The following is a 20,879-nucleotide window of genomic DNA, read 5'->3' on the forward strand; positions in this document are numbered from 1 at the left end:
CTCCAGTCTGTAGTTCGTGCTGAAGGAGCATTCCTGTTCCCCTTTTATACCCTCAGAAACACCTCCTGACCTGTTTAGGTTTCAGAATAAGGACATTAAACCACAATGAAAACTAAAATGTAAATGAATCGTATTACATGAAATACAATTTAATATATTGAAATCATTGAAAACTATTAAGTTGATGCTTTGCTGGGCTTCTTATTTCCATACATACTGCAGCTATGGTTTTCTCCTCAAGCAATTACACATTTTATTTTACCATTTGAATGTTTGGAATCATTATATCTATCATGAAGATTTCATTTTAATACATTTTTTTGTAATGCACGTAGGATATTTAAATATTTACACTTTTGTTTCATCATCGAATTTCAGAGTTAAATTTTATATTTATATGTTTAGTATTAACCTAGGAAAACAATGATGTTAGAGAGCAGTTTTTATTCTGAATTTAGCAACGACTTGATACATTAATCTGAATGCACGTGAGTTGTTGGTAAAAATATAAATTATAGACTTAATACATAGACAATAAATGCAATATCTTGCATATTAAGCAAAATAAAAAAATTACCTCCCAACCAAAGAAAAAAGTAAATACAATAGGACGTTGAATATTTAAAGGACAGTTTTATTGCTTCTTTTATCAGCACAACAGTTTTCAGCTGTGCCAACATAATTGCAAAAGGGTTGTCTAATGTTCAATTAGCCATTTTAAATGATTAACTTGGATTAGCAAACACAATGTGCCATTGGAACACAGGACTGATGGTTTCTGATAATGGGCCACTGTACACCTATGTAGACTGCATTATGTAGACTGCATTTCCAGCTCCAATAGTCATTTAAAACATAAAAAATTCGACACTGGATTTCTGATCACTTTGATGTTATTTTAATGGACAAAAAAACAGGGACATTTCTAAGTGACCCCAAACTTTTGAACGGTAGTGTACATCTTCCAGGTATCTGGGCTGGAGAACCAGAGCCTCAGTCAGCGCTACACAGGGTATAGACAGACAGCACAAGACACACAGTTCAAAAGTCTATCAGTTTAAATCAGCTGATCCTTTACAGATTAAATGTATATTTTACAGCTGTTCGTACTGCACCTCATGAGTCAGCAGCTTGAACAGCAGAGGACTAAGCACACAACCCTGGGGTGCACCGGTGATCAGCATGATGGTACTGGAGTAGCTGCTACCGATGCAGACTCTCCATGGTCGCTCCAGTAGGATGTCCCGTATCCAGTTGCAGAGGGAGTGATTGAGGCACAGCAGGGAGAGCTTCCCTACCAGCTTGAGGGGGGTGACAGTGTTGAATTCTGAACTAAAACCTATGAACAGCAGTGTAGTGTGGGTGTTTTTGTTGTCCAGGTGGGTCAGGGTTGTATGCCGAACAGGGCCACCGGCAACTGTGTGGCAGGGAAGCAAATGCCATACCACTTTTCTTCTTTGTTTTTACATAGAATTTTAATATTACTGTACTGTATTGTATTTTACTGTATTTGAACAAATACAAATGAAAAAGCTTGATATACAGCTAATGTACAGTCTCCTCTCCAAATCTGCCCACTCCTTAGGCTACACTTGGCATGACCAGCTACTGCACTCCCGTGATAGTGTGTGTGCAGGAGTGCACATGAGTCAATGAATGTCAGCAGTGTTGCCAGATGAGGAGGTTTCTGGCAAATTGGGCTAGTTCTTGTGACAGTTTGTAGGGCATGGGTGGCTCGATTCGTCAGTTCCATTTCAAAGCCAAACATTGCTATTAGATTTTGCCTAAACGTTATACCAGGACAAATCAGTAAATGGTGGAACAAGGCAAGCCAACCTTATTTAAAATTGTGGATAAAAAAATATATAGAGATGTTATTCCAGATTTCTTAAATGGAATGGAAAGTTAGCTACAAAACAATTACAAAAGCTAGCCAGGTTGTCATCAACTAGCGCTAATGTTGGCAGCAGAGCTAGCTAATGTCAGCAGAGAGAAAGAAAGACGAGGAGTTTAGCTAGCTAGGGTGCAGGGTGAGGGGAACTGTAACTTGACCTTTTAGCCAGTCTGCTAACTAGCAGCCTGACAGGAAATCATTAGATAGCAAAAACCCCATTTTGGAAGTGACCTAGTCTCAGCAAAACATGTATTTGTTCCATGTTATTCCTGCCTCGTCTGCCTCTGCAGAGTGATCTTTCTCCATTTTGCGCCACTTCAAGAACTATCTTAGAAAAACTGCTGAGTGTGACATGTTCATACAAACACCCAGTAATGGCTGAAAGGGTCTTAAAACATTGGCCACAACACTTTGGCCACAAGACAGGTGGTGCCACTCCGGATGCAGGATGGACGTTATGGTGGAAGCTATGGCGTTGTCGATGGAGCGGTCAGCCCCTGTGGGCGTATTGGTGGGATTCCAGGGAAGTGGGGAGGCTGAATTTGACGTGGCTTATGACCAGCTGCTCAAAGCACCTCATGACAATTGGGGTCTGTGCTACGGAGTCACTGGGGAACAGGACAACTTCTTCGGCACAGGGATGATGGTGGTTGCCTTGAATCCTCTGGGAACGACCGTCTGACTTGAAGTTACGTGAAAGATGTCCGTGAGGATATCCGTCTGTTCAGGTGCACACTGCCTGATCACATGGCCCGAAATGCCGCCAGGCCCGTCACTTTCCAAGGGTTGACTCTGGACAGAGCCCTCCTTACTGACGCAGGTGCCAGGCAGATAACCTTCTTCGTTGGGGGGAAGGGTGAACCTCAAAGGAGGCGCGTCGTTTGGTGCATCAGAACGTGCATAGAAGTGGTTTAACGTGTCAGGGAGGGAAGTGTCGCAGTTGTTAACGTGTGTGGGGATCTTACAGTGCATCATTGCTGTCAGAGATCTGGTGTACAGTTTTTTCACCGTGCTGGGGCTTAGAACCATCAACCTTTAGTTGGACTGACTGGACATCCTCCAGAGATGCCTTCAGCAATAAGCCACCCACTGTTTTGACTGAAGGCATCTCTACAGCCTCTGTTGGACCATCACCTGTTTTGACTGAAGGCATCTCTACAGCCTCTGTTGGACCCCACCTGTTTTGACTGAGGGCATCTCTACAGCCTCTGTTGGACCCCACCTGTATTGACTGAGGGCATCTCTACAGCCTCTGTTGGACCATCACCTGTTTTGACTGAGGGCATCTCTACAGCCTCTGTTGGACCATCACCTGTTTTGACTGAGGGCATCTCTACAGCCTCTGTTGGACCTCACCTGTTTTGACTGAGGGCATCGCTACAGCCTCTGTTGGACCCCACCTGTATTGACTGAGGGCATCGCTACAGCCTCTGTTGGATCCCCACCTGTAAGCACACATTTGGGAGACTTTAATGCATAAAGGCATTCAGGTGTAACTTTCAAATAGATTAACGTAAAATATCAGATTTTCCTCCCATTAAATGATTCCAATAAGAATGACAAGCTACTATAATATCACTCGCAGATCTGATGTGGCTCGTAAAATATCATGCATTCCACTAACATGTTAAACAGTGTGTATGTGTGGTAACAGTTTTTACGCAAAAACTGTGGTTGAGTTGCAGGAAGATTTCAACAAACTTTGTGAAACCCGTTTGCCTTTTTCCACTGAAAAGCCTGTGTTACAAACTCTAGAGAAGTTCCCATGTAAAACTCTATATAAAAATATCTTGGCATTCATACCCATATCTTGATCTGTAATAAAGCCTCCTTCACACATGCTGCTGAGGATACACTTGTAGATTTTTTTTAATTCTATATATACTTGTATGTATGAATATGAATATGCATATTCATACTGTATGAATACTGTTTTTTTTATGTATCCAACAATCTGTATTCTCATTCATGTTTAATTCATTGAATAGGACCTAACTATTGTATTTCAATTAATTTATTTTCTTCCCATGAAAAGTAGTGTTGCATGTTATGCTTATACCAACAACATATTTTGTAACTTTTTGTTTTTCTCTGAGGGGGGTGTTGTGTTTTTTGGGGAGTATACCTGGGAGGGCAGTGAGATTTTTTTGCAACGGGTTAAAAAAAATATCCAGGTTTTCCAAATGTCATTTATTCCATCCTTCCCTTGCAATTTTTGTTTTTGGTGAAGTGTGGGAAATGTTCGTGATTTATACAAGTAAAAACTTCTCAGAGTCTGGTATAACAGTTGATTATTTCATGTTTAATTATGTGGATCCACAGGAACAATTGCTTTCACAAAACAGAGTATAAGTACAGAGACCAACAGAGTAGTGTCATAACAATTGTTCTGAATACACTTTATTGCTTCGAAGTCTTTATACTCCTCCTTGTCAGCCCCTAAAATATTATCTCTAATGCTATGAGATACATACTGTCACGTCTTCAGGGCGGAACAAGGAGGAGCAGGAGAACGGCAAAATACTTTTGGTGTATCTTTTAATGATAGAGTGATGTACATACGAAGCGCAACACTGCTCTTTAGGTAACAGCGAGAACAATAACACACAAAGACAGGGGGAGCAGAGGGAACATATCTACTGGGGGGAATGATGAGGATGAGAACCAGGTGCGCTAAACAAGACACAGGTGAAATGCATAATGAGATGGACGGTGGTGTCAGAAGGCCGGTGACGTTGAACGCTGGAGTCTGTCTGCTGCAGGGGGAGGAGAGGCAGCAGAGGGCGCAGTTGTCACACATACAAAACAAGTCGTCATACTAATAGGAAAACAAGATGGAACCCGACACTGTCATGGCAACCATAGTTCTAGGTCAGAGTTAACAGACCTCCTGGTCAGAAACACCCCCAGTCCCTGGTGCCTTGGTTGTGGTCAGAATCACTTCTAAGAACAGGGCATGCTGAACTAGGTCTTCTTCTATATGTGGCAACCATAAACAGTCTAAATGAAATTCAGGCCTAGTCTAAAACAGTCCATCTATTACAGTTAATTTGCAGAATAATGGATAAATAAGAATAATAAATTGATCTTTAACAATAATAACGTTGAAAAAATTTGAAAACCTAAATGTTTTATCTAACATTCAGTTAGAAGTGTGATGCCTCAGTAACAAGTAGAATAGGAATAACATCTGTTCTAGTATTGGCATTTCTAGCAACAACTTTTTAAGGACATTGAGCCACTCAAACCAAATATGTCTAGTATTTTGAATGTTCTAATTTGAATGTAGTTGAAGGTAGTTTTAGGACTGATACATTGTCAGTGCGCCCTGATAGATATTGCTATGAAATTCATTATGGAGAATTGGAAACAAGAAACCATCCTGATTTTAATATTAATCTAATAAAATCAATATGAAGATTGCAATAACTATGTCAATTGTGCAAATATTCCATATATATACTTTTTGTTTATCTCAAATACGGTAATAGACACAATCTCCATCTTAACTTTAACCCAGAATTCTGACTGTACAGCAAACAGTAGACGTATAGGATTACTCCAGATAAGATTAGAATTTACTGAATTTCTAGAGTAGACTCTGGATTTGTTTGCATATGATTGTTAGTGAATTTGGAACAGTGTCCTGAGTACTGTCTGTTTCCAAGACCACGCTCCTTTTCAACCAATGATCTGTGGAGGAAAGGACATTTTTATCAATTAAACATGACGTTTTTTGACAAAGATTCTTTGACAGATATAAAACTATAAAAATATTTTTATATATATACAGTGGGGAGAACAAGTAGTTGATATTCTGCCGATTTTGCAGGTTTTTCTACTTACAAAGCATGTAGAGGTCTGTCATTTTTATCATAGGTACACGTCAACTGTGAGAGACGGAATCTAAAACAAATATCCAGGAAATCACATTGTATGATTTTTAAATAATGAATTAGCATTTTATTGCATTATATAAGTATTTGATCACCTACCAACCAGTAAGAATTCTGGCTCTCACAGACCTGTTAGTTTTTTTACAAGAAACCCCCTGTTCTCCACTCATTACCTGTATTAACTGCACCTGTTTGAACTTGTCACCTCTATAAAAGACAGGTGTCCACACACTCAATCAAACAGACTCCAACCTCACCACAATGGCCAAGACCAGAGAGCTGTGTAAGGACATCAGGGATAACATTCTAGACCTGCACAAGGCTGGGATGGGCTACAGGACAATAGGCAAGCAGCTTGGTGAGAAGGCAACAACTGTTGGCGCAATTAGTAGAAAATGGAAGACGTTCAAAATGGTGGTCAGTCTCCCTCGGTTTGGGGCTCCATGCAAGATCTCACCTCGTGGGGCATCAATGATCATGTGGAAGGTGAGGGATCAGCCCAGAACTACACTGCAGGACCTGGTCAATGACCTGAAGAGAGCTGGGACCACAGTCTCAAAGAAAAACATTAGTAACACACTACGCCATCATGGATTAAAATCCTGCAGCGCACGCAAGGTCCCCCTGCTCAAGCCAGTGCATGTCCAGGCCTGTCTGAAGTTTGCCAATGACCATCTGGATGATCCAGAGGAGGAATGGGAGAAGGTCATGTTGTCTGATGAGACAAAAATAGAGCTTTTTGGTCTAAACTCCACTCGCCGTGTTTGGAGGAAGAAGAAGGATGAGTACAACCCCAAGAACACCATCCCAACCGTGAAGCATGGAGGTGGAAACATCATTCTTTGGGGATGCTTTTCTGCAAAGGGGACAGGACAACTGCACCGTATTGAGGGGAGGATGGATGGGGCCATGTATCGCGAGATCTTGGTCAACAACCTCCTTCCCTCAGTAAGAGCATTGAAGATGGGTCGTGGCTGGGTCTTCCAGCATGACAATGACTCGAAACCCACAGCCAGGGCAACTGAGGAGTGGCTCTGTAAGAAGCATCTCAAGGTCCTGGAGTGGCCTTGCCAGTCTCCAGACCTGAACCCAATAGAAAATCTATGAAGGGAGCTGAAAGTCTGTATTGCCCAGCAACAGCCCCGAAACTTGAAGGATCTGGAGAAGGTCTGTATGGAGGAGTGGGCCAAAATCCCTGCTGCAGTGTGTACAAACCTGGTCAAGATCTACAGGAAACGTATGATCTCTGTAATTGCAAACAAAGGTTTCTGTACCAAATATTAAGTTCTGCTGTTCTGATGTATCAAATACTTATATCATTCGATAAAATGCAAATTAATTACTTAAAAATCATACAATGTGATCATACACTCACAGTTGAAGAGTACCTATGATAAAAATGACACACTTCTACATGCTTTGTAAATGTGAAAACCTGCAAAATCAGCAGTGTATCAAATACTTGTTCTCCCCACTGTATACACATACACACACACACACACACGTCTGTGTATGTATATATATATATATATAAATTAGGAGACCACTGCACCTTCTTCTTTCCTTCCCTAAAAAGTTGAAAAGGAAAGCTTTGAGCGTTCAATTAGCAGTGGTCCCTTAAATTTAACCCTTCTGTTCCTCACTCAAAACCTTCCTTTTCAGCTTTTTTGGAAAGGAAAGAAAATTCCCTTAATTAAAAGTCCTTTAATTATTTCCAAAGAATATGCATATATATATATATATATATATAAAAAAATGTTCATTCCAATTTTGTGATGCCAATGGACATAAAATACAACTTTTAAAGAAATAAAGCAGTGCTAACATTGTTGATCCAGTCAGTGTAGGCAGACACGCGGGTGAAGACGGTTGGCTTGCGGAAAGTATTGCATCTAGCGGCAGGACCAAAGCTGGTCACCCCGTGGACGTAGTACCTCCCCCCCACCTGGCAGTTCAGGGGGCCACCAGAGTCACCCTACAGGAGAGAGGAGGAGAGAGAGACAGATTTAATAAGACATCTGCATCATATTAAGAGATACCCACCCACCTCCAGCACACAAACTCCATCCCATCAAAACAAGATGCTGCTACAAAAAATCCCACATCAACCAGCATATACAAACACACCTCAACAGCAATTACAATCGGACTGTCCAACCAGCTCCCCCAAGACCCTCGAACAATTCAACACAGTGACTCAGTTTCCAAAATACAAACTCAGACCATCCCCCTAAATAATAACACAGGATCTGTAGCCCAAAAAACCCTGAGCCGGTTCCAAACAGACAACTTAGCTTGGGCAAACAAAAAATGTCTCTGTCCTTCTCCTCCCTTGAATACCCGGGCCCCATCTCCAAACAAAAAGTCACCCACAACTTCACAGATCGCAACAATGACATAAACGGCATCAACCTGGCACATGTAGAGAATATATGTTGGACAGTCATCGAACACAAAGGAGTTCATAGAGCCCCCTCCACCTATACCCGGCCATGGCATTACCCAGAACCCCCTGCCACCGGTGACCCCTAACACCCTCAAACACCCTAACGTGGCTGAACTTCACAAACTGGCAGTATAAAGCTTTGCTCCCCACCCAGTCAAAGTCACCCAGTTCCGGAGACCTAAAAGACCCCCCCCTGCCAGTCCCCAGTCTCTGCGGTCACTTGCATTGGTGGAAACGGTGGTGGCCCCTCCCCTTCGTGCCTGCCCGAAGACTTCCTTCACTGATTCCGGTGCATCCAGGACCTCGCCCATGAACCTCTCCAGCAGCCGGTGTGACATAGTGCCCGACTGCTGCACCAACTCTTGAGGGGTCTTCTACCCTCTCTCTCCAGGCTGCCGTAAATCTGCCAGCGTCCTGATGCTCGCTGCCATCCATCGTCCATGCAGGGTTGCAGAACAGACAAAAACCAAACGGATCAGTGTGTTTTTCGGAAAATGGGTTCATCCCACACCCAAGGTCCAGGTGTCATGCCCTCCTCACGCGCCAACTTCGGCATTCAAAACTGAATCATAGAAGTCAGAGACCCTGGCAAGGTTTTGCCCCTGCAGTCTCACCAGGAAGAGGTGTAGATCCAGCCCTAGACCACCAGTCCTCCTCAGCATTGCGTGAGCCGGTTCTCTGCACTGCTTTGAGATGAAAAGCCACCACCCTGCTCTCAAGGTCCATAAGTCCTTGACCGCCCTCCTGGACCGCTAAAAACAGCAACGCCACCCTCAGCCAGTGGTGACCTAGACCAGAAGTCCACAAGCCTACGCTGTAAGTTGGCCAGCAGACCAGCTCGGGGGTTAAGAACAGTAACTTTATGCCCTAGAGAGGACACCACCAGGTTGTTGATGATCAGCACCAGGCTTGGAATTTCTTCATTTTAGGGGCAAGGCCATTTGGCCTTCAATTTCACAAAAATGTTAAGGGCACCAAGGCCATGGAGTGAAATAAGAGGATTTGGAGCTTAAAAATAAACAACTTGAATTGCTGATAAGAAAAAAAACATGGATGGTTTAAAAACATATGATATTAAAAAAGTGAATAATGTATTTTGAATAATCACTTATTATAACTGCTATGTTTTTTCCACATAAAAAGCTAAAATGTTGTGTTTTAATCCTTGAAATTACATCTACTCCCCCCTCAACATGTTTATAGATTCTGGAATCTGTTTAATTTCAGAAGTTTTAGTTTTAGGGAGTATTCACATGATGACAACAAACAGGCTACTGACAGTTTAGTAACGTTAAGGCTGGCTAGCATAACAATACCTTTAACATTAATTAACCCTGTGTAAACGTTAACATTAAGTTACCCAAATGTAAACCGCAAAGTATCCTTTAACATCACAATGTCCAGCGCTAATGAGTACGATCTAAATAAAAAAATATGCTGACTTTTTTCTGTGCGGGGCAAGTCATTCTTGTTTTCTAATCTATCACCACAAACGCTGCCATGTCTACTGATGTCAAATCCAACGTTACTTCTCTGAGTTTTAAAAAAGCGTTCAGGTGTTTTCTCCCACTCGGAGGTCAGAACTTTCCCACTTCCCAGTTGCTCATGAACGCACCTTCCTAAACAGAGAGGTTTGATTCAGGTCATCAGTAAATAAGTCAGCTATCCATCGATAACTAACTACCTTGCTTACCTGCATGTAGGCCATTCTTGTGGTTGTTCTCAATTGCGAACTACAAACAAACTTTCGAATAAACTGATTGCGGGTTTTTTACAGTGTCATGGGCACATGGTCTTCATAGGGCGTGCAATGATCTTCGGGGCATCACGGCCAGAGCGAAGGGCAACGACGGCCATGGTTGTTGTGGCCGCTGTGAAATTTCTGCACTGATCAGCACACCCCCCCCCCCCCCCTCTGTACGACACCTTCATCAGCTTAGCCACCACCGCTTGAGCCACCCCCTCCCAAGGCTTTGTGACCCACCCCTCCAAACCCAGATACATCCCTAGAATCCTGAGCCCCTGAATGCCCCATTCCAATCCCCCAGGAAGCCCAGGAGGCACCTGACCTCCCCATGCCCTACGTAACAATGCCTCGCTCGTACCCCATTTTCAACCTGCTGATGATGCCCCCCCATACACCTGCCCCCCCCCCCATACACCCCACATGACTCTAGTGCCAGGACATCCCGGTCGCCCTTGAACAGGAGTGAGACATCACACCTGACGATTTCAGCTGCCACTCTTCTGAAATCGTACATCATACCAAACCTGCATCTCCCCCACAACAGAAGACCCCGCCCATCTCCCCCACAACAGTAGACCCCGCCCATCAGCCATGCGTAAACAGTGCATACGCTTCCTTTCTCCACTCTGTGTTTCCAAGCCAAAGAAGGAGGAGCTGGGAGCCTCCATCTCATTCAACATGGAACACCTAGAAAAACTCCCCGCATTCCCTTTGCTTTCAATTGAAAATACCCAGGTCCCTACACAATTCAGGTGAGTTTGAAACCAACGCCACCCTGTTTCTCCCTAGTCCCAGCCTCGCTTACGTTTTGTTCAAGCTTCCCCAACACTCTTGTAGACTCAGTGGAGGAAAAGGCAGTAAATTGTTGACAAACAAGCAGAATCTGTGCTTTCCCAACACTGCACCAAAGACCAACATACTCATCATTTATCATTCACATACATCATTCAGCACCTCTGCTGAGACTGGATGGGGCTCCTCACCATTCTGGTCCCTGGTAAAATAAATTGTGCAGTTCCAATCTCCCCGTAAAACAAACTCCACAGCATGATCTATCAGTGCCAGCTATTTACATAAGCACCCATAAAAGACGCCCCGCTACCGCCCTGTGCATTCCAAATCACAGTGTTCCAAGCATAAAACATGCAGTACAATGTGGACAGCCATATCAAATGGGTTAGGTCTCGCTCAATTGCATTTGGATGATGCACAACTTCACACCATCTAAATTAAATGTCTATTTCATTTGGATGATGCATGTGTACACAATGCAAATGCAATGTGTTTAAATTTTTTCATATATTTAATTATTTAAGTATTTAATCATTTATTCATTTATTTATTTATTCATTCATTTATTTGTTTCATATTATGGGACATTTAGTCCTCTATAGTTGCTTACAATATTGCACAATGTAATGCCGTTATAAACATGCAGCTAAGTAATTGCATAAAAAATTTTAATAAGAAAAATGTAAGGTAAAAACATCCACAAACATGATAATTTAAAACCTTAAAACTCCATCGAGAAGGATCAGTTCAGATCAGTTCAGACTCTGTCATTAAGGTGTGTTATGGAAATTTTGAACTAAGTTACATTTGAGAAATGTCTGTCTTTCCATTGGCTGGTCTGTAGATCTTTACTTTGATTGTGACATACATGTCTGTATAATATCAGAGGATTATTAGGTACTTTTCACCATGTTCTCCTGCCTAGACAAAGAAGGGTGTCAGTCCTTTTGTTCCTCAGGAATGTGGTCCTTTGGGGGAGTAAGGTCAGTTGGCCTAAGGTGGGGGGACAGCCCGCCCTTTGGGTAAAAACTAGGGGTGTAACGATTCATTTTAACCACGATTCGATTCGTATCACGATTCGTGGTTATCGATACGATTCAAGGCCAATAATGGTTCATTTAGAACGATACGATCCGAAACAATTCAGTGACTTGAAATCGATTCAGTATCTTTTCAGGCAAAAATTCAACCCGTTTGACTGAAATAAATACCTGGATACTAGACAGTGCAGGTGAAGTTTCCTAGATTCCTGTTGTTTCTTGTAAGGGAATCAGGTATCAATTAATTATGGATATAAACAAACAAGTAAACAACAATTAATGGCAAATGCATTCACATTTTATTTGAATAAAGTGCAACCAACACTTTAGGTTGAATCAACAGGAAGTTAAAATGTTCTGCTCTCATTTTCAATATTCAATACATTTTCAATAAAAGTACAGTAAGTGCAACCAACATTTCAACAGTAGGTTTACCTGCTACTTGTGCTTTTGTTTTTCAACATAAAAATACTACTATATTACTATCAAAAATAAAGTGCAACCAACATCTCTTCAGGTTGAATTAACAGTAGGTTTACCTGCTACTTTTGCTGTTGTTTTTCAACATAGAAATAATACAAATACAGTACTAATATCAAAAATTAAGTGCAACCAACACTTTCCACACACTGGACCGCAATGGTGGCTTGATAATTTCTCGCTCGTCGTCTTCTCCTCTGCCATGCTGTTTTGTTGTCTTTGCGCTGCTGCTGGCGGGGGGCGATGACGTCACGGATAGGCAGACTGAATCGAGTAACGTTTATCGCCTTTATCATTAAAAGTGCTAAGAAAAAACATTCCTATAAAGTCTGACGTGCTTAAATCCAATGGGTTATTTCCTAGTATCGATACAATCGATTGATTACATTTTAAAGCGATGTTAGATCGATATATGTCATCCGGAAGGCCAACTTGCTGAGCACAGATCGATGTAGTTGGATCATAGGAATATAAATCGATACATCAATGTAGTAGATGGATCGTTACACCCCAAGTAAAAACATATGTGACACAAGACAGATGGGCAACAACTTTCCACACCCCTTTTAACAGTAATATATACTGTTGAATGACCTGTATTGAGTTAGAGTTTCCTCAGATGATTATGTTTGTATGCATTTGATGCGTCTCTCTTATTTGCAAATAATAATAAATGGTTAAATTGTGCCTAGAGAATTTCGTCTCTGTTTCTTACTCCTTTAAGAGTGTCGATCGATGGAATTGCCATCACAGTTGTTAGAAGGACCAGGATGGTTCAGGGGTCAAAATATGAACTGATTGGTCTGTCGTCCCCCAATTAACGTCTCTATTTAACACAGTCCTTCCTCTACACTGGTCTTACCTGGCAACCAGAGTTGAATCTTCCACCAGCACAGATCATGGTGGGTTTAACTCCGGATCCCCACCAGGCAGGACTGGAGCAGGTCTGGAGGTCAACGATGGGCAGATAAGCCTGTTTTAGGCTGTTAGACAGAGAACCTCCAGCTATAAGCAGGACATGTTAGGTAGGAGATACAAGGATGGGAAACAGACAGCTACAAAAAACTTACATTACAGTTACTGTGAGTTACTTATGTAACTTACAGGAGGTGAGTCCCCATCCAGTGATGTAACACAGGTTGTTGTTGGGCAGGATCTGATCAGAGGGAGGGAGAACAGCCAGCTGGACAGCAGTATTCAGGGTGGCCTCAGTGGACAGTTGAAGCAGGGCGATGTCAAACCTGAGGGTCAGAGGGAAAGAATGTCAACCCTGAGGGTCAGAGGAGCACAATGTCAAACCTGAGGGTCAGAGGAGCACAATGTCATTCCTGAGGGTCAGAGGGAAAGAATGTCAACCCTGAGGGTCAGAGGAGCACAATGTCAAACCTGAGGGTCAGAGGAGCACAATGTCATTCCTGAGGGTCAGAGGGAAAGAATGTCAACCCTGAGGATTAGAGGAGCACAATGTCAAACCTGAGGGTTGATACACCCTGTATTATCAAAAGTAACAGAGGAATGTAGTGGAGGAATCAACATCCTATATCCTTACATATCTGTTGTTCACCTGTGCTAGGGCACATATGTCTAGGAGGATATTCCAAGTTCTTATATTATTGGGAAATTATCATAAACAAATGTTAAGATTTTAGAAAAACCTGTCAATAATCACATTTAAACTTGAACAAACCAACACATTTGATTCCAGAAACGTTCTGTACCCTGAAGATATACTGTTGGGGTTCCACTGTTGATGGACGAAGGCCTCCCTGACACTGATGATCTGCTCTGTTCCCTCATTGCTGTCCAGGTTGTGTTCTCCTAGAACCACACGCCAAGTCCTCGGTCTGCAGACACAAACACACACACACACATTTGTAATCTAAAACCGTTGATTTTTGTTATAGAATTTGTTTTAATGTATCATTGTTCCATACTGTGCAAAAGTCTTAGAAAAGTCTTAGAAATTATCAGTCTATAAATTTAATGGTAGGTTTATTTGAACAGTGAGAGACAGAATAACAACAAAAAAATGGGGTATTTCATGCCCATTTAATCAGAAAGATTTCTGGCTCCCAGGTGTCTTTTATAGAGGTAACGAGCTGAGATTAGGAGCACACTCTTAAAAGGGAGTGCTCCTAATCTCAGCTTGTTACCTGTTTAAAAGACACCTGTCCACAGAAGCAATCAATCAGATTCCAAGGTCTCCACCATGGCCAAGACCAAAGAGCTGTCCAAGGATGTGAGGGACAAGATTGTAGACCTACACAAGGCTGGAATGGGCTACAAGAACATCGCCAAGCAGCTTGGTGAGAAGGTGACAACAGTTGGTGCGATTATTCGCAAATGGAAGAAACACAAAAGAACTGTCAATCGCCCTTGTTTAGAGCCCCACTCCATGCAAGGAATCAGCCCAGAACTACACAGCAGGATCTTGTCAATGATCTCAAGGCAGCTGGGACCATAGTCACCAAGAAAACAATTGTTAACACACTACGCCGTGAAGGACTGAAATCTTACAGCGCCCGCAAGGTCCCATTGCTCAAGAAAGCACATGTACAGGCCCAACTGAAGTTTGCCAATGAACATCTGAATGATTCAGAGGAGAACTGGATGAAAGTGTTGTGGTCAGATGAGACCAAAATCGATCCCTTTGGCATCAACTGAACTCGCTGTATTTGGAGGAGGATGAATGCTGCCTATGACCCCAAGAACACCATCCCCACCGTCAAACATGGAGGTGGAAACATTATGCTTTGGGGGTGTTTTTCTACTAAGGGGACAGCACAACTTCAACACATCAAAGGGACGATGGACAGGGCCATGTACTGTCAAATCTTGGGTAAGTATCTCCTCCCTCAGCCAGGGCATTGATATGGGTCGTGGATGGGTATTCCAGCATGACAATGATCCAAAACACACGGCCAAGGCAACAAAGGAATGTCTCAAGAAGAAGCACATTATGGTCCTAGAGTGGCCTAGCCAGTCTCCAGACCTTAATCCCATAGAAAATCTGTGGAAGGAGCTGAAGGTTTGAGTTGCCTAAAGTCAGCCTCAAAACCTTCATGACTTGGAGAAGATTTGCAAAGAGCAGTGGGACAAAATCCCTCCTGAAATGTGTGCAAACCTGGTGGCCAACTACAAGAAACCTCTGGTTTGCCAACAAGGGTTTTGCCACCAAGTACTAAGTCATGTTTTGCAGAGGGGTCGAATACTTACTTCACTCATTAAAATGCAAATCAATTTATAACATTTATAACGGCATGCGTTTTTGAGGGTTTTTTGTTGTTATTCTGTCTCTCACTGTTCAAATAAATCTACCATTCAAATTATAGACTGATCATGTGACAACTGCGCCCTCTGCTGCTTCACCTCCCCCTGCAGCAGACAGACTCCAGCGTTCGACATCACCGGCCTTCTGACACCACCGTCCATCTCATTATGCATTTCACCTGTGTCTTGTCTAGCGCACCTGGTTCTCATCATCATTCCCCCCAGTATATATGTTCCCTCTGCTCCCCCTGTCTTTGTGTGTTATTGTCTCGCTGTTACCTAAAGAGCAGTTTCTCGCTTCGTGTATACATCACTCTATCATTAAAAGATACAAACAAAGTATTTCTTCGTTCTCCTGCTCCTCCTTGTTCCGCCCCAAAGACGTGACAGATAATTTCTTTGTCAGTGGGCAAACATACAAAATCTTTATATATATATATATATATATATATATATATATATATATATATATATATATATATATATATATATATACACAATCACATGAATATAAGATGAATATAAATAAACACACAAATAAATGGCTTTAGTTCAACTTCCAGGTGCCTAAGACTTTTGCACAGTATTATATATGTAACGTATCGTGTTGTTTAGTATTAGTCTGATCCTATTGCCACAACAGATTGACTTTAGAAATATAGTTCTGTCCTTGTCCTACCGGTCCACACAGTGGGCGGCTGTCATGACCCATCCCGTCCTGATCAGAGAACCTCCACAAGTGTGGAAGAAGGTGCGTCCAGACTGGACCTGGAGAGAGACCTGAGGAGAGAAGATAGATATAGAGACGAGTGTGTTAAAGATGAAGAAGTAGCCTGATACGTTTATCATGTGAGAACAGACAGGCTTTCTCTGAGTGGGAAGAGCAAATATTTTAGCTTGGTGCCTGAGATTCAGATTAAAAAAAATTGCCTGCTAGAGACTACAATGGATATAAAAAGTATACACACCCCTGTTAAAATGCCAGGTTCTTGTAATGTAAAAGAATGAGACAAAGATAAATCATGTCAGAACTTTTTCCACCTTTAATGTGACCTATAACGTGAACAATTAAATTGAAAAACAAACTGAAATCTTTGAGGGGGAAAAATAATAACCTGGTTGAATAAGTGTGCACACCCTTAAACTAATACTTTGTTGAAGCTCCTTTAGATTTTATTACAGCACTCAGTCTTCTTGGGCAGGAGTCTATTAGGATGGCACATTTTGACATGGCAATATTTGCCCACTCTTCTTTGCAAAAGTGCTCCAAATCTGTGAGATTGTGAGGACATCTCTTGTGCACACCCCTTTTCAGATGTTTGATTGGATTCAGGTCTGGGCAATTCCAAAACATTAATCTTCTTCTGGTGAAGTGATGCTTTTGTGGATTTGGATGTGTGCTTTGGGTCGTTGTCATGCTAAAAGGTGAACTTCATCTTTCTAACGGACGCCTGAAGGTTTTGTGCCAATATTGCCTGGTATTTGGAACTGTTCATAATTCCATTCACCCTGACTAAGGCCCCACTTTCCAGCTGAAGAAAAACAGCCCAAAAGCATGATGCTGCCACCACCATGCTTCATTGTGGGTATGGTGTTCTATGGGTGATGTGCAGTGTTGTTTTTGCACCAAACATACCTTTTGGAATTATAGCCAAAAGGTTCAACCTTGGTTTCATCAGACCATAACACATTTTCCCGCACACTTTTGGGAGACTTGATGTTTCTTTTTGCAAACTTCAGCCGGGCTTGGATGTTTTTCTTTGTAAGAAAAGGCTTCCGTCTTGCCACCCTACCCCAAAGCCCATTCATATGAAGAATACAGGGGAGATTGTTGTCACATGTAGCACACAGCCAGTACTTGCCAGAAATTCCTGGAGTTCCTTTAATGCTGCTGTAGGACTCTTGGAAGCTTCCCTGACCAGTTTTCTTCTCGTCTTATCATAAATTTTGGAGGGACATCCAGTTCATGGTTGTGCCATATTTTCTCCACTTGATGATGACTGTCTTCACTGTGTTCCATGGTATATCTAATTATTTGGAAATTATTTTGTACCCTTCTCCTGACTGATATCTTTCAACAATGAAATACCTCTGATGCTTTGGAAGCTCTCTGCGGACCATGGCTTTCACTCTGAGATGCAACTAAGAAAATGTCAGGAAAATCCTACTAGAACAGCTAAACTTTATTTGTCACTTTAAATGATGGCAGGTGTGTAATGACTTCTATTTAACATGAGTTTGAATATGATTGGTTAACTGTGAACACAGACACATCCCCAGGTATAAGAGGGTGTGCACACTTATGCAACCAGGATATTGTAAGGATTTTATTTTTCATTTTTCCCCCTCGAAGATTTCAGTTTGTTTTTTAATTGAATTGTTCACATTACAGGTTACATTAAAAGTTGAAAATGTTCTGACATGATTTATCTTTGTAGGGGTGTGTAGACTTTTATATCCACTGTTAGAAATGTTTACTGCGTTAAATTTGATTGGTCTATTTAATTTTATATTAATTAGCTGACAGATGTGATGTTCTGTGTAAGTAAGGAGAATGGGTGGAGATCAGGTGGTGTAGGCTACGCTACATCCATGCAGCCTGTTTTGTTGACACCTAAAGTCACTGTTACAATTTATACATTATTATTAGAAATCACCAATTGTGACATTGAGAACATAAATTAGGTGGTGTAATAATATTACTTTAACCTACATTCATTTTCTGGGGTGAATTTTGCAATAATTTCTAAGCATTTATGTGTAACTATAATGATTAGACATTACACTCTGCAAAACTAGCTTTAACTAAACAGATGCCACAGATTGGTTGACTCACAGACAGATCTGGGATCAGAAATGTGTTGTTACCCAGAACCAGAGATCAGTTTGCTAGAGACTAAGAGAAGACTAATGTCTTACCTGCCAGGGCCAGGAGTGGGGCCTGGCAACCTCACCACCTACAACTCTGGTCTGAGGTACATCTTCCAGGTATCTGGGCTGGAGCACCAGGTCCTCAGTCAGAACTGCACAGGATACAGACAGACAGGACAAGACACAATTAAAAAGTAAATCAGTTTGAATCAGATGGTCCTTAACAGATTTAGTCAACGTAAGAGAAATGTAAATTAAAAGTCTCATGTAGAAAAATTATTCATGAGAGAAAGCAATATAGAAGAGAAAGATATTTTGTTCAGAGAATTATCTTGTTCAGAGTGAGGGAAACACCAAAAGAGAGAAAAAGAGAGTCTGTCTTTTCACCCAGGATTGTGAGAACACTCAACAGGATCAACTTCAGCATGTCTCCAGTCTGTAGTCTGTACTGATGGAGCATTCCTGTTCCTCTTTTATACCCTCAGGACTTGAGAAACACCACCTGACCAATCTAGGGTTCAAGATGAGGACACAATGTAAACTAAAAAGTGATTTAATGTCCTATATAATATTTAATATTTTTAAGCTGACATCATGAATGCATTATATTTCCTTTTCTTAACATACACATTTTATGTATTGAAAATGAATTGATAGAATTTTGCATTGTCAAATTTCAATTTAATTCAATTCAATATTAATATGATCAGGGATGGGCATTATTTATGATACATGTATTTCAAATACATATTTCAAATACAATATTATTTTTTCATTCGTATTTGATAGGGTTGATGAAAATGGCTTCATATTTTGTATCAAAATGAATTAGTGTTTTGTATTTTGTAATTTAAAAATATTGTAAAATACTTTGTGAGAAGTCTACATAATGACATCATAAAAATGCTGCCTCTGATCGGTGCCTACTCAGTAATTTGCCCAGACATGTTGAGATCAGAACAGAAAATGTATCCATACCCGAAGAAGAAGGTCAAGGTGAGAAACGTGTAGGATGCCAGCTTTCCATAGATTATTAGCATAAATTGCTAATTTTTTTTACAGATTATTTTAAGTTTTGCTGTTTGTTTTAGTAGCCTAGGCCAAATCGTTTACAAATGTACGTAATGTTCTAGCTAACTTTTTGACCTGAGTTGCAGCCCTCACTCGCTACTTTAAGCCTTTGTAAAGTTTTCGTCGGTTTTGCATGAAAGAAATAATAAAGCGTTTCAGTGTTGTACAACATTAAATTATAATGCCACAATATGGTGTAACTTGTTACATGCACACACGTGTACCTTATTGTCATTAACAACATTGTGCTGCGATGTCATTAACAAGCAGGATGTCAACCCATCCACCCCTCGTGTTTGTTGTAGCTCAAATCATCTCATCCAGTGTGGAATGGGGTCTGCTTTGGGTTTCCTGGGTGTTTTTCCCAAAAAAGTCTACTAATGAACAAGACTGTGCAGCACTGTAGCTGAAGATGCAAAAAATATAACTGATCCACTGCAGCTACTGTACCGACCTGTCTTACGTGCCGTTAAATGCCAGTAATGGTATTGATTCCTCAAAAGCAACTCAAAACAAGACAAAATGGTTACAAAAACGGTTTATATATGGCTCTGACAGAATTTATTTGTATTATGTATTATTATTTGTATTATCATTTATTTTGCTCTCGCTTATTTATTTTGTATTTAGCAACATGCTGTATTCCAGAATTGAATAGAATGCCAGAATTTGGGTGAGAAGCTGCAAAGATGTTATATTTACTCACTCTTCAAAACCTATTGCACACCACTGTATACTGCCCACCTGTGGTGTAATTTTAGAGAATCGAAAATGAAAAAACTTCATGTGGCTTACAATGATGCACTGAGAATTGTGCTTAAAATTCCTAGGGGGAGTAGTGCTAGAGAAATGTTTGTGTCTAACAATGTGCCCACTTTTAACGCTGTTTTAAGAAATGTTATGTATAGATTCATGTGCAGACTGACAGGGTCTAAGAATATGATTATTGTGTCCATAGTTGATGTTTCTAAGAGTGACACAAGGTACACATCTTGCTTTTGGAAACACTGGACTCGAAGCCTGTATATGTTTTATAAATGATGCCTTATCAGCACCATTCTTAAATGTTTTATATATATATATATATATATATATATATATATATATATATATATATATATATATATATATATATATATATATATTTGTATTGTGTTGTCTCTATGGACCTTTGTGTCTTGAATAAAGTTGATTGATTGATTACTGAGTACTGAAGGTATCGTCAATTGTATAATAGGAACTGTGATGAGCTAGGAATCGGAACAACTAAATCATTAGGGGCCTTTGAAAAATAGTTTATGATGTTAGGAACGCACACTTTAACTACGCCACTATGCTGCATACCTGAAAATAAAGTTTAAATGCTTAAGAT

At 41.0% G+C, this 20,879-nt stretch overlaps 1 protein-coding gene across 1 annotated transcript; it reads right to left on the reverse strand.

Moving 5' to 3' along the window:
* Positions 1–4,693: 4,693 nt before the first annotated feature.
* Positions 4,694–18,920, reverse strand: LOC105028860 (elastase-1-like). The gene is made up of 8 exons (XM_013138058.4): positions 18,824–18,920; positions 18,485–18,588; positions 16,245–16,345; positions 14,014–14,139; positions 13,400–13,536; positions 13,158–13,300; positions 7,616–7,765; positions 4,694–5,587 (listed from the first exon to the last, which is right to left on the reverse strand). Exons 1-8 carry the CDS (start codon positions 18,894–18,896, stop codon positions 5,576–5,578), a joined length of 846 nt encoding a protein of 281 aa, XP_012993512.2. The 5' UTR covers positions 18,897–18,920; the 3' UTR covers positions 4,694–5,575.
* Between the last annotated feature and the right edge of the window lie 1,959 nt (positions 18,921–20,879).

The sequence above is a fragment of the Esox lucius genome, chromosome 17 (genome assembly GCF_011004845.1).
Source record: "Esox lucius isolate fEsoLuc1 chromosome 17, fEsoLuc1.pri, whole genome shotgun sequence".
NCBI classification, from domain to species: Eukaryota; Metazoa; Chordata; class Actinopteri; order Esociformes; family Esocidae; genus Esox; species Esox lucius.